Below are 14,761 nucleotides of genomic sequence, written 5' to 3' on the forward strand. Positions count from 1 at the left end.
AGAGGATTCCACATCTTACCTCTAGCCAAGAGTTTCAACTCCTCCTACAAACAAACCCTGTCTTCCGGGCTCCTGGTCAAACCGCACAGTTGGAGCTTCAGCAATTTTAATATTGTTGGTAGCAGGGACGTGGCCCCAGGGCAGACAATAAGGGAGAAGAGCAGCAGTAAGGCTGGGATGATCCACTTTTCAAGCCACATGGGGTTACTGAGTTTTATTTCTATTTGTGTCAGTGGAACCTTCCACCTTAATGGCCACTAGGTAGCTGTCTGGAATAACGCATGAGAAAACACAACACCCTTAGGGTATTGCACTGATGATGATTGAAATGCAGGGATTTCAAAGTCTATCATTTTTGATGAATATATTGTGCTGGTAGCTACAGAAAATAAATCACTATTCTGTGCCTTCCTTTTGCACTTGTTACATTCTATTCCCCAACCTATCGTCTTCATATTCTTATTTGATAAGGTTACTAGTCCTGTGGATTCTTGTCCCTCTTAGTTTTTAATCACATTTTTTTTTTTTTTGAGACAAGGTCTCACTCTGTTGCCCAGGCTAGAATGCAGTGGCATCATCATAGCTTACTGCAGCCTAAAACTCATGGGCTCAAGTGATCCTCTGGGCTCAGCTTCCTGAGTGGGTAGGGCTACAGGCATACCACCATGTCTGGCTAATTTTCAATTTTTAAATTTTTGTAGAGAGATGGGGGTCTCACTGTGTTGCCCAGGATGATCTTGAACTCCTGGCCTTAAGCAATTCTCCTGCCTCAGCCTCCCAAATTGCTAGGATTATAGGCATGAGCCACTGTGCCCAGCTTAACCATATTTTTAACCTCTGTTTCCAAAGCACAAAATTCATGCTAAGTTGGCTGGATCCCAAGTAACTTCCAGAATTAGCTCTTTAGGATTGATGGAACCAGTCTCCTCCTGCCCAAAATTAAATCCCATAGGCCCATATATTAAGCATTGAATCAGAATCTCTGTGGGTGGAGCCCAGACATAAGTCTTCTTTTCCCTTTGCATATAAGTCTGTCTTTTGCACATAAGTCTTTCTTTTCCCTGAGAGGGCATATAAATGATCAAATCAAGGAAAACAGTGAATCTTCCATGCTATTGCCCATCTTCCAGGGTGTGACAGCCAAATGTGCTGCTGTGAGAGGATGCTGAGAGTGTATTAAAACTTCTCTTGGTGAATAGCTTAAATTAGTGGTTCTCAAAGTGTGTTCCATCGACCTCTTGGGGTCCTTAAAGGCCTTTTGGAGATCTTGAAGGTCAAAATTATTATCATAAAATATTGTAATAGTTTTTGTCCTTTTCACTGTGTTGGCACGTGCACTGATTGTAAACGTAAAGAAGGGTGAACCTGTTGGTGCATTAGCATGAATCAAGGCAGTGGTCCCAAACCACATTAGTTGTCATAGAATTCTATGGCCATACAGTCACGGTTGAAAACAACCAACAAAAAATTTTACTTAATGATGTCCTTGATGCCTCAGTAAAGATGGAGGCATTTTTATTAAATCTTGGTCACTCAGTAAAAGCCCATTTAATACCCTATGTAATAAAATGCAAAACAAGCACCTCTGCTGGATTTCAGGGAGATGATGGTCATCTTGAGGAAAAGCACCTGTGATTGTTTAAATTGCAAGCTGAACTTTTTTCATGGAGTACAGTTTTCACTTGAAAGAATAATGGAGTGTGATTTTTCGTGGAGTATGATTTTTCCTTGAAAGAATAACAGACAGATGATGGCTATTTAGCCTTGGGTATCTGGCAGATATTTTCTCAAAAATGAACATAGTAAGTCTGTCACTTCAAGGAAAACTGAAAGTATCTGTTGCCAGCGCTAAAACCAAACTTTCAAGTTATCATTACAAGTCCCTTCTCTGAACTAGGGACTTCCAGTTTATTCAAATATTCCTTCTGCTTCTTTCTCTATTTCCTTTCCTTCTGGGACTCTTGTTATGATATGTTATAAGCTTGATGATATACTATAGGTCTCTGAAACTCTGTTCATTTTTCTACATTCTTTTCTCTTTCTTTTCCTAAGATTGGATAATCTCAATTGACCATCATCAAGTTCATTGATTCTTTATTCTACCTGCTCAAATCTGCTGTTGAACACTCTAGTGAAATTTTCATTTCAGTTATTATAATTTTAAACTTCAGAATTTCTATTTGGTTCTTAGTTATAATTTCTATGTTTTTATTGAAAGATTGTTCCCATACTTTCCTTTAGCACTTTAGACATAGTTTCCTTTAGTTTTTTGAACCTATTTAAAATAGATAATTTAAAGTCTTTGTCTAGCAAGCCTAGGGACAGTTTCTACTGACTGCTTTTTTTCTGTGTGCAGGCCATCCGTACAGTATTGTTTCTTTGCATGGCTCATAATTTGTCATTGGCAACTGGATATTTTAGACAATATAATGTGGCTACTCTGGAAATCAGAGTCTCACCCTTCCCCAGGGGTTATTTTTGTTGTTTGCTTGCTTAGTGACTTTTCTGAACTAATTCTTTAAAATCTGTATTATTTGTTGTCTGTGGTCACTGAAGTTTCTACTCAATTAACTTAGTGGTCAGTTAATGATTAGACAGAGATTTCCTTAGAGGCCTCGGAACCAAAGTTCTCCACTTTGTTGAGGGGCTCTGTGTGCATATTGGTGCACACTTTCACACTAGGCCAGGTTACTGAGAACTCTGCCTTAGCCTCCACTTCCTGCTAGTAGAGACTTAAGGTTAGCTAGAGGGGAGAACTTAGTGTTTTCTCAGGCCTTTCCTAAGTACATGCATAGCCCTGAACATGCTCACAGCATTACACATGCGCATGGTCATCTATAACCCAGGAAAATGTCCAAGCTTTTCAATGACCCCATGGGCATCTCATTCCAAAGCTTTCCCTTTTAAGCTTTTTGGTTACCTATTGTTTGCCCCAATTGTTATCTACTGCTTCAGGCAGCCATGGTGTTAAATAATTGCCTTTGATTTTTTTTTTTTTTTTTTTAGACAAATGCCCCTAGGAAAAAGGTTTTTCTCACTGCGTGAGCTCTGAGTCAGATCACATAAAGACAGTCTTGTAAGTGGAGAAATACCAGATAGGTCAAATAATGACCACTCTCTGGGAATGGGGCTTTGAAGGAGCTCCAACTGTGTTCTTCCCGGCTCCCTCCTCCCACCATGGCTGCTGGTTTTCACTGGATTTCACTGTGATTGGGGCTTTGAAGGAGCTCCAAGTCTGTTCTGCCCAGCTCCCTCCTCCCAGCATGGCTGCTGGTTTTCACTGTGATTGTGGAGTCTTGGTTTTTAAGAGAACTTTGGGGCTGGCTATGGAGGATAAGACGAGGGCAAGTTAAAGTACTGGAAAACTCACTGTTCTTACTGAGATTTAGCCATTTTTTCTTAAATAAATGCTCCCCAGATCACCTTTGGTTAATTTTCAGAGCCCTGAAAAAGTTGATTCGGACAAGTTTTGATAGTGTTCTTATTGCTTTTATGGTGGTGATAATTTTCAGATATTTACTCTGAAATTTTTGCTGGTGTCTGCCATCCTTCTACTTTCTACCATATGACTAGGCACAAAATTGATTCACACTGTTCTCTGATAAATTAGTATTCATATTATGCTAAGTAGAATTTTGGAAAACTCAATATTTTCCATCAGAAGCTTGATAATTTCCTAATACTTTAAAATTGCCCTGATAAAATTAGTGGTAATATTATTGAATATGGTTTTTAAAAATATGGTATAAGGAAATATATTAACATTTGAAAGATCTCATGAGCCAAGTTTTTCCAAGTGACCAATGCATGATGTTACAAAGTCATGCATGGGTAAAAGATGCATTTAAAATTCAGTACAGACTAATGGATTTTATGTAACAAGTATGGGAAGTTCACTGATGTGGTTTAAATTCCACATTATAATTAATCTATATATAGTATCAAAGAATATCTGTAATTGGATAAAAAGACTATTAAAATACTCCTTTCTTTTCCAACTACATTTCTGTGTGAGGCCAAATTTTCTTCATATACTTTTATTAAAATAATGTATTGCATCACAGTGAATACAGAAGAAGATTAAAAAAACCCAACTGTCTTATATTAAGCCCAATATTAAAGATATGTGAAAAATGTAAAACAATGCCACTCTTATGAAACTTTGTTTTGGAAAAATATAGTTATTTTTCATAAACAATTTTATTTATGCTCATATGTAACAAATTTATTTTTGTTCTTTTAAAATTAATTAAATATTTTAATTTTTTCTGTTTTAATTTTAATATGGTAAATATTGATAGATATAATCCACATTAAAAAAAGGTCTTTGTTGCTCTTGATTATTTTTAAGAGTATAAAAGAGTCCCGATACCAAAATGTTTTAGAACCTCTGGTTTAGACCAATTCTAGGGGTTCAAACTCAGGAGCCCCATCCACTTAAGGACCTCTTTTTCTTTACTAAGGAAATGATTAGGAAAGAACCTAGAGAATTCAAGTAAGACTTTCACAGCATGCGGGAGGAATGCTATTGCTTCCCTCAGCCAAAAGAAAAGATATGCAAGGAGGGAATTCAATTAATTGTTCAGGGACTTTCTTCCTGGATGGTTCTGCATTGCTGTCAAGTCACGGTGGGGCACACAGGTCTCTCTGCCAGCGTCTTGCAAAGACTCTACACCCCACCCTACTCCCACCATCTTCACTGCTGCCGTTGAAGGCCCTTCTATGAACTCTCTTTCCCTTCCAATTTATATTGCACAACTGAGCACAGAGGGCCCTACGAGGTTCTCTGAGAAATTAATACTTTTTCCTTAAGTCAACTTTTAGTCATTTTGAGGCTGGATGGGATGCCGCAGGCATCTCCTTCACCCCTCCTCAGCTCTATCATAAAGTTGGGCATCTCTACCCACTCCAGGCTCATCTGCCAACTGACTGATCAAGACCAAGACAGACGGCAGGAACACTTCACTTGTTGAATGATCTCTTTACACTGTTGTTTCCTTTTGCTGAATGTTACGATGTTTCCCCGAAAATAAGACAGGGTCTTATACTTATTTTTCCTCAAGAAGACACCCTAGGGCTTATTTTTAAGGGATTTTTTTTTTTTTAAGTACGGTACAACAATCTACATTTATTCAAATATAGTTAAGTCGTCTTCTTCTGGGAAATCATCATAACTCTCCAAACCCCGAATTCCATCCTGAATTTCTTGTGACTCTATTTCCTTTAGAACCATTGGCCCCCATCTCTCATGTCCAGCACTAGAGCTCTCATGGGGCAGATGAGAAGGGCTGCTCATCTTCTTTACCGCTCTGCGAGGAAATGCATGGGTTGTGCAGATGCTCTGCGTAGCCACGCCCATCACTAGGGCTTATTTTCGGGGTAGGGCTTATATTGGGCAAATGCTTAGAAATCCTGCTAGGGCTTATTTTATAGGTAGGTCTTATTTTCGGGGAAACATGGTAGTTTTCTATCAGCATGCACAGAGCCAGGCTTCAGGGTCAGAAGGCTCTGCTTTCTTGTCCCAACACTACTGCTTACTGGCTTTGTCACTTTGGGGAAATTACTTACTCCTTTGAGCCTCAGTTTTGCACATGGGGCTGACATTGGTTTTTGCTTTTTTTATTTTTAAAGACAGAGAATTTCTCTGTCACCCAGGCTAGAGTGCAGTACCATGTAGCATAGCTCACCACAGCCTCGCACTCCTGGGCTCAGGCAATCCTCCTGCCTCAGCCTCCTGAGTACCTGGGACTGTAGTCATGTGCCACTATGCCCAGCTAATTTTAATTTTTTTTTGTAGAGGCAAGGTCTGACTTCGTTGCCCAGGCTGATCTCAAACTCCTGGTCTCATGTGATACTCCCGCCTCAGCCTCCCAAAGCACTGGGGTTTTATGCATGAGCCACTGCACCCCCCGACATTGTCTAACATAGGAGGCATCCAACAGATGCAGGGTTTCTCACCCAGTTTTCTCCCCCACTTCTTTAGGATGCTTAGAGATAATTATCAAGCATGTGTCAGCCATAAATCATAACCCTTTCAAAGGCACTCATTAGCTATGGGAGAAGTTAATTATACTTAATCCAGTTCCTTTTCCTCTTTACTTAGTGTATTTAGGATGGATTGTAAATCTCACATCAACTAAAACACATGTTCTGTAAGTTTATACATCACTAAATCATGACAATCTCCAATCTGTTCATTTAGTTGTTAAGAAGTTAAATACAGTATATTTAAGTCAATTATTTCCTCTATATTTTTTTCAACTTCTTTTCGTTTTCCTTGATTCTTTTTTTTTTTGAGACAGAGTCTCACTCTGTCTCCCTGGCTGGAGTGCAGTGGCATGATCATAGCTCACTGCAACCTCCAACTCCTGGGCTCAAGTGATCCTTCTGCCTCAGCCTTCTGAGTATCTGAGACTACAGGCATGTGCCACCATGCCTGGCTAATTTTTTTCTATTTTTTGCAGAGATGGGTCTCACTCTTGTTGAGCCAACCTCAGCCACTCCTGAATGGCCTCTACCTGTGCCAGGTTGCCAACGAAACATAACATTATTGAAATAGGAATTCTTCTCTGACTTCTGAACATGAGACCTATGTTAGTGGGCACCCTCCGATGGAGGGCTTAGAGCACATTTGAAGATGCAAGGGATCCCTCAGTGAAGAGGAGAAAAGATAAGGAAGACTGTGTTGGAGTTGTCTGCACTTAACACTGAGCCTTCCTGAATTAAAGATTGGTGTATATTTTACAGAGAGAACAGTCAGTAAAGATCTAACCATTGCCTCTAAGTCCAAGCCAGACCCAAGCTCCTGCCTTCTGCACATGGTTGGTTGACTTCTGACCCGGCTGGTACCTGGAGTGGGGTCAGCGTCATTGCAGCTACAATGAGGTCAAATGAGATCAATAAGAGTGTGACTTATAAACAAGTGTATCGAGTTTTTATTGGGATCACAGTGTCTGGGGAAGGGTCCCAGTGAGAAAGGACTCAGCAAAGCAATCAGGCTCCAGGCTCCCTGTGGCTCCAAGCAGTAAAGGGAGGAGCCACAGGCACTGTCCCTCTTGGAACGAGAGAGCCGGCTTGGTCCGATCCAAGATTCTGTTCCTTCCCTGCTGGGCCAAAGCCAAACACCTGGCTTGATCTGTGTTAGTCGGAGTGGCATGTGGACATGGTTTCCAGCCAGTGGGGGCTCACGGGCTGTGGTTTAGAACTTTGCGTCACATTAAATTAAAAAGGAATCGGCACTGTCCTTCCTACACATAATCCTATCGTGGCATTATCTGTGCAGGCTCCCTGCAAGAATCACGCCTCCTTAGCATGCTCCTAAAAAGAGTCATTGCTTATGCTCGACCACCGCGTGAAGAATTCTTCACTTATTTGCGTACAATGTCTCACTCCAGAAAAATAATGCTTTTTTCAATTTCTCACAACATAAAAATGACTTAAAATAAAAAGAGAGAAGAAGGAACTAGGATATATAGAATAAAACATTTTCCTCATTCATCTAAGTAACTGGCAGCATTTTCAGTTTGGGGTAAGACTCGGGACAGCTGGGAGGGAAAATGCTCAGCTTTGCAGGACTCGGAACAGGGGCTGGTAGAACCCAGAGGCTGGTTGCCTTTAACCACAAACCCTTTTCCAGGGAGACCACAGGTCTCCTGAGCATGCCGTCAGTGATGCTCATTTGCTCTATGTTCCAGGATGTCCAAAGATGGCAAACTTACCTGTGTGTTCTCTTCATCCTAGCTGTACCCCACATGATGCTGCTGTTTATCAAATCTCAGCCAAAAACTGTTTTGGAATGATCTGCTGTTCTGCTTCTGTTGAGGTCCAGTGCTTGGCAGAGAACCCACAACTGTCTCCTAACCTGGAAGATGACAGGGACACAGGTTGGAAACATGAGGAGGGAAGTGCAAATCAAACTGATGAGAAAGACAGTGCCCGTAAGAAAGAAGGAAGCATCGCCCTGGCCACTCCCACAGCAGCTGGCTCCTCCCCCACCAGACCCAGCCATTTCCCTTCACCCCAGTTATTGGCCAATAGCGACATCAGCGCATCCAGCTCTGAGAGTCCTTTGGGTGTTGAAGGAACAAAGCAAACTGGAGAGGCTCATGACCTGAGTAGCACAGAAGAAATTGCAGATGGGTTGCTTTTTCTGAATTCAAGTAATACCCCCCCAAAACAAGATGTATGCGGCCACAGGACAGTGCGTTCCCAAGCATCAGGGTTCATGGATGGTGGCCAGAACAATGACGGCCCTAACGATGGAGTCTCAAGCTCCAGTCATCAAAACCCAAAAGTCCAGAAATACATTAGCTTCAGCCTCCCGCTGTCTGAGGCAACCGCGCACATTTACCCAGGTGGCAGTGCCACTGTCAACAAACACCATGGCCCACAGGTCTGCAGCGAAGACTCTGACAGTGACTATGAACTTTGCCCAGAGATAACCCTAACCGAGGAGTTTTCAGATGATGACCTGGAGTATCTGGAATGTTCCGACGTAATGACAGATTACTCTAATGCAGTCTGGCAAAGGCACCTGCAGGGGACTGAGCATGTTTTTTTATTAGAAAGCGATGACGAAGAGATGGAATTCAGCGAGTGCTGCCTGGGTGGGTGTGAGCATTTCCTCAGTGGAACGGGTTGTGGGCCTCGGGTGTCGGGTGACACCGGGCCCATGGATGGCACCAGTGGCTTCTGTGGTTATCACTCACAACCCCAAGAAGTGGCGGTGAGGAGCGGCAGAGTCCCCACGCACGGCCCCTCTGGCCCACAAACAGGGATGACTCTCACTCTGGGACCTCACCGGGACGGCACGTCTGTGGTGGCCGAACAGGGGAGATATAAACTCCCCACGGCGTCGGAGGCTGCTGGAAATGATTATCCAGGAATTCAAGGAGAAACTAGAGACAGCCACCAAGCAAGAGAGGAATTCGCCAGTGACAATCTGCTAAACATGGATAACGCAGCGACAGACACAGAGACGAAGCCCTTGTCTGGTGAGTTAGAGAAACCGGGGGTGAACCGATGTTCAGAGGCCTCAGCTGAGAAGAGAGTAGAGGAGAAGGACTCGTGGAGCAAGAGGGGCTCACAGAAACCTGTCAGGGGGAGGCGACTGGGAATTAAAGGAAAACCCAAGAAGCTGAACACCAGCCTGAAACAAAGGACAGCAGAAGGCACCCTGCATCTCCCCTGTCCCAAGGAACCTGCTAAGCACCCGCTCACCCAGAGAGATGCAGGAGGCATTTCCCATGGCAAAGCAGACGCCGAGGATGGGAATTCCCACGTCCACGCAGGAGGACGTGTTATTTCAACCCTTGCAGAGCAAGAACCAAAAACCCTTCAAATTCCAACAGACTCAATCTCCAAAGAAGGGAACACACATTTCCGGGGAGAAGGGATGCAGGTTACTGATCTATTTGAAACAAGTCAAGTTCCATACCTCAGTGATCATCTTCAGGTAAGACTCCCCTTTTTTAAAAAAATTATAAGATAAAGGTGTGTGTGTGTGTGTGTGTGTGTGTGTGTGTGTGTGTCTTTCTCTTCACTTTGTGCTCACAATTGCTGTCTTATAATGTAAACCAAAATAAGCCTCTCGATCCCATCAGGGTACTTGTGCATGACAGCTGCCGCTGCCAGGAAGGAAATCTGGTTTTGAAAAAAGGCCCAGACAAACCCTGAGCCGTCCTAATTATAGCAAAAGACTGATAGAAGTAAGAGACACTAATGGGACTCTGGACAGCTGGAAAAAGAAATTTGATATTTTGCCTACTGCATGTGTTTTACTGGGCAATGTCACTATTCAGAAAGTTTCTCCAGCAAATGTTTTGGGTGTAGCTTTTAAAGGAAAAAAAAAAAAAAAGCTTTTTTTTTTTTTTTTTTGTCATTTGGGCCGAGGTACTTTCAAAATGGTAGGTTTGGGCTTTAATCAGAATCTGCAGTACAAATGAAAGATTTCGGTGTATCTCAAAGACTTGTAGAATTCACTTGGTGATGCTAGAGAAAGTAGGCAAAGTAGATTTTGCTATGATGGTCAGATGTTTTTCATTGTATGTTTGTTTTATTTTGTTTTTCTTAGAAACTACAAAGTATAAAAGAGGCTAAGAAAATACAACCAGGAAATAAATTTGTTTTCCCTTATTACTGATTTGGGGGTGTAAAGAATTCATGGGAATTAAATTCATGGGAATAATTAATGCACAAAGGATGTTGTGCTTGATACATGAATTATGTTTTTAATTACATTTTTAATTTTAAAGGGTCCCAAAAGGGCTTTGGACAGATGCTATACCATGGCCAAGATTTCATTTTTGTAAATAAATGTCTAAGAAAAGTTATTTATCAATTATTTTTACTATACTTTGTGTTTCCTTTTCCCCCAACTTTGTAGTAGAAACTTAGTATTATTTTTATAGAATACTAGATATGCTCCAAAGAAAATAAAACATTCCCAAATGCAAAGTAATTTAACTGTCTCTGTGAAAATATAAAATATTGATACATTGATTTCTAAAGACCAAGTTACAAAATAGCCAATCTAAAAATTTCCATAATCGAGGTAACTTTTTACTGAGCAAATTGCTCTGTTCTGCTGGCTAAACTAGCCAGATAAAAGCCACATGTATACCTTACTTTTAGTAGGAGAACCAGCGTTATCCTATTGAGTGCTTAGCACATACCTCTTGGCGGCTCACACACCCATGGCGGCAGATTCACGCCCAAGATAAGTCTATGGTTTGGCCAAATGTTAACACAAAATACAGTGACCATGTGAATTTTTTTTTTTTTTTTTTTTTTTTTTTTTTTTTTTTTTTGAGACAGAGTCTCGCTTTGTTGCCCGGGCTAGAGTGAGTGCCGTGGCGTCAGCCTAGCTCACAGCAACCTCAAACTCCTGGGCTCGAGTGATCCTTCTGCCTCAGCCTCCCGGGTAGCTGGGACTACAGGCATGCGCCACCATGCCCGGCTAATTTTTTATATATATATCAGTTGGCCAATTAATTTCTTTCTATTTATAGTAGAGACGGGGTCTCGCTCAGGCTGGTTTTGAACTCCTGACCTTGAGCAATCCGCCCGCCTCGGCCTCCCAAGAGCTAGGATTACAGGCGTGAGCCACAGCGCCCGGCCAATGTGAATTTTTTCATGTCAATAAAGATGGCATTTCCTTTTCTATTCATAAAATGCTCTTCCTTGCTCAGCTAAGTGCTTTCTCATAGCCATTTATCCACTTAGAGCATGTTTCACTGGACAAATTACTTTTATGATTAAAGGTTGAGGGAGGTGATAAAATGGCCCAAAAGGAGTAAGGAGGCTATTTATTGACAATAAGGGAAGGTGGCTATTTATTGACAATATTGGTTTTAGACCCCCACTGTGCGAGTCAATTTCTAGCTCCCCCAATCGCTACAAGTTTCAAGGAGCTGAAGGGAGGAGCCCCCTTTGTCATCTGCAGCTTGTACCTTAGACTCAATTCTGAGCCCGAGAGCCCTGGTGACCAGCAGGCTCACTGGTTTCCTGGCAGTGCAGCTCAGTAAAATGGGCCATCTCTGGGACCAAGGTCGCCTGTCCTGTGTGCTCTATCGAAGTTCTTGCGGAACCCTTTGGCTAACTCACTCGCACACGCACATTCATGACCACATACCCACCCCACCAGCTATCAGCTCGAGGTCCCACCTGTGCTTTGTGGTATGACTAAGGCCATTATCTCAGAACGGTGAACACTACTGCTCAGAAAGCAAACAGAAGAGCTTGCATTTTCTGCAGGTGGTGGGACCTTTTCTCACCTTGCTATAGGCAGTAGCAGAACTGACCTCTCTCTCAAGGGACAACCAGGAACTTGGATGGAAACTGCACATTTAAGAGCAGTTCTGTGCAGCCTGAAGTTAGAAATAGGATCTTTGTATCTGTGCCATTTATTTTCTTTTGACTACAGCAGGATGATTTTGCCACCAGGACTGGCATATTTGGGAATGCAGATTCTTTCACCCATGCAAAAAGTTTCTATTTAATTGTAGGAAATGGATTTTTCACATACATATAAAATATAGCCAAATTTACAGAAAAGGTCTATCAATTGCAAATATGACACAGAGCATTGGGAGTCATTGGGAACTAAATGAAACTTATTGTTCAAAAAAAGATTGGTGAATTTTTTCATAACTAAGTCAAAATACATTTTAAATATTTAGTCTCAGACATTTGAGGCTGTGGGAACCTAAAAGTTTGAAATGGTTTGAAAATCCTGGGTTGGGGGTTAATATTAATAAATTTGCCCACTCTTGAGTCTTGCCTGATTCACTTACCTTTAGGTGTCTTTTTGTAGAAACAGTGACCAGCAACTTATCTCTTAGTATTTTATCTTCATCTGCATATGGCTTTTAGCAGTCTGGGAAAAATTCCGTGTCTCTAATTTTCTCCCTTAAGAACAAGACTGTGTTGTTGTCTATCTCCTGCCTCACTGTGTATCTCCAGGTATATTTACTGCCTGTCTTCCCTGCTGTCTTTCACAGTGCAAGGCCATCTTGCTATGCCTTGTCTTGCAATAGTACTTACCCTGGCTAGGATTGGAAAGCCCCCAGTTTCTCTACATTTATGGAAGATTCTCAAGTTAATCCCAGTTTGGGAGTGGAAAACAGAGAGGGTACCCCAGGCTAACTTGAATCATCTTCAAGGGTCACACCGCCAACTCTTAGCCTTGGTTTTGAGCTCACTTTTCTGATCCAACTCAGAGGCGAGGCCTGACAACCTGCCCATCTTAAGTTTCCCTGCAGCCACACCGGGGTAAGATCATCCTCACTCTTAAGTCAGAAGTGCTGTGTCTGTCCTCTGGCACGGTTGCCCAGCTTCACCTCAGAGAGGTTTGCATTTCTGTTTGGGGTCACGGAATCGTAAATGTACAGTATGAAAATGTATTCTTAGGTTCTGGTAGTTAAGAATCTTCCCGAGTAGGAATCAGCAGTCAGCGTGGAAGGTGAGCTCCGTGATGAAAGAGGATTTATTCACTGTATTTTGTCCACGGATATATCCCAAGTCCCTGCAGTAGTGCCTGCCACATAACAGGCATTTTTATTTAATCGTTGACTGAATAAGTCACCATATAATAGACCAAATGCCAAGTATAGTTAGGTAGGATTCTAACCATCGTTGTTCTCAACCACTCTATGGCCTTTATCGTCCTGAGCACATTCTTCAGTTACCTTCACATCTACCAAGATGCTGCTGTCAACTGTCCACTATTAGGGCACAATTCCCCTTGCTCTTTTGGCCGAGGGAATGAATTGGTTTCTTCTGCCATCCACACCCTGCACTCAGGGTCCTTTGTGAATGCTGGTGATTCATATACAACTTTGGACTTATTAGTGCTTTTTTTTTTTCTTTTTTTCTTTTCTTTTTTTTTTTTTTTTTTTGGAGACAGAGTCTCACTTTGTTGCCCAGGCTAGAGTGAGTGCCGTGGCGTCAGCCTAGCTCACAGCAACCTCAAACTCCTGGACTCAAGCCATCCTCCTGCCTCAGCCTCCCGAGTAGCTGGGACTACAGGCATGCGCCACCATGCCCGGCTAATTTTTTCTATATATATTAGTTAGCCAATTAATTTCTTTCTATTTATAGTAGAGACAGGGTCTTGCTCTTGCTCAGGCTGGTTTCGAACTCCTGACCTCGAGCTATCCGCCCGCCTCAGCCTCCCAAAGTGCTAGGATTACAGGCGTGAGCCACCGCGCCCGGCCAGTGCTTTTTTTTATCACTCACAAATTGCTAATTAGATCCAGGAGGATCTTACCACGTTCTCTTGGCACTTAAGACCAGGAGCCTCTATTTGAGAGCCTAAGACCAGAGCCTCATTTAGCCTCTATCTCTGGGAGGCAAAGTACATGCTGGTTTCCTCTCCTGGAAAAGGAAGCGTTTCCTCAGACACATTGTGGATTGTCCAGCCTATTGTCTGGAACACCTTCATGCACCTTGTTGCTAGCTCAGCTTACCTACTGCTTCAAGCCCCATCCTGCAAGATATTTTCCTCATCCCTAACAATGATGTCTCCCCTCAGAGAAACCCGCAACACTCTCCTCATTCTGTGCATAATGTCCTGAGCTCCAAACCTGAGTTTGTTTCCTGCTCTACCACTTCCTAACTCTGGGACCCTGGGAGAAATTACATAAGCTCTTCCAGCCCCAGGTTCCTCATCTATAAAACAGAAATAATAATACTCCTCCCCTCAAGAATGTTTTAAGGATTAAAGTTTTTCATGGAAAAGGCTCAGCACAGTGCCTGTTATGCAGTTAACATTTAGTATCAGTTTTATTACCATTTTTATTTTATTTACCTTCTTGATATGTATGTCTTTTCTCCCCATATTGAAGACTTTTGTGAAGGCTGGCTTCAAATGGTTTTATACCTTTTTTTAAATTGAAATTTTTGTTAAGATAATTACACATTCACATGCAGTTGTAAGAAATAACACAGAGAAATGGCCATACATTTCGCCCAGGTTCTCCCAAAGGTAACAGTTTGCTAACTGTAGCATGATAACACAACCAGGATACAGACAAGGATACAATCTACTGATCTTTTTCAGACCTCCCCAGTCTTACTTGTATTTGTCTGAATTAAGATCTATAGAAATTTATTACCTTAATAGTTTCCGGTATCCACCACCAGAGTCAAAACATTAAACATCTCCATTATCATAAAGATCCGTTGTGTTGCTTTTAATAACTGCGCATACCTTCCTTCTACCCTCCCCTTTCTCTACCTGCTGGCAACCACAAATCTCTTC

The 14,761-nt window shown here is 42.1% G+C and overlaps 1 protein-coding gene and 1 long non-coding RNA gene across 4 annotated transcripts in view; one reads left to right on the top strand and one right to left on the bottom strand.

Moving 5' to 3' along the window:
* The window catches only part of ALPK2 (alpha kinase 2), a 95,012-nt gene that overhangs the window by 17,010 nt on the left and 63,241 nt on the right, over positions 1-14,761 (top strand). For all 3 annotated transcript variants that reach the window (XM_012745507.3, XM_075993835.1, XM_075993834.1), the window contains exon 3: positions 7,741-9,454. In XM_012745507.3, the coding sequence (XP_012600961.2) occupies positions 7,741-9,454 (1,714 nt within the window). The remainder of the gene's footprint in view (positions 1-7,740; positions 9,455-14,761) is intronic.
* Positions 1-14,761, bottom strand: part of LOC105860624 (uncharacterized) — a 36,233-nt gene that overhangs the window by 16,907 nt on the left and 4,565 nt on the right. The window contains exon 2 of the long non-coding RNA XR_012912877.1: positions 7,719-7,861. This is a non-coding gene — a long non-coding RNA (uncharacterized LOC105860624). The remainder of the gene's footprint in view (positions 1-7,718; positions 7,862-14,761) is intronic.

Source organism: Microcebus murinus, chromosome 17, assembly GCF_040939455.1.
Source record: "Microcebus murinus isolate Inina chromosome 17, M.murinus_Inina_mat1.0, whole genome shotgun sequence".
NCBI classification, from domain to species: Eukaryota; Metazoa; Chordata; class Mammalia; order Primates; family Cheirogaleidae; genus Microcebus; species Microcebus murinus.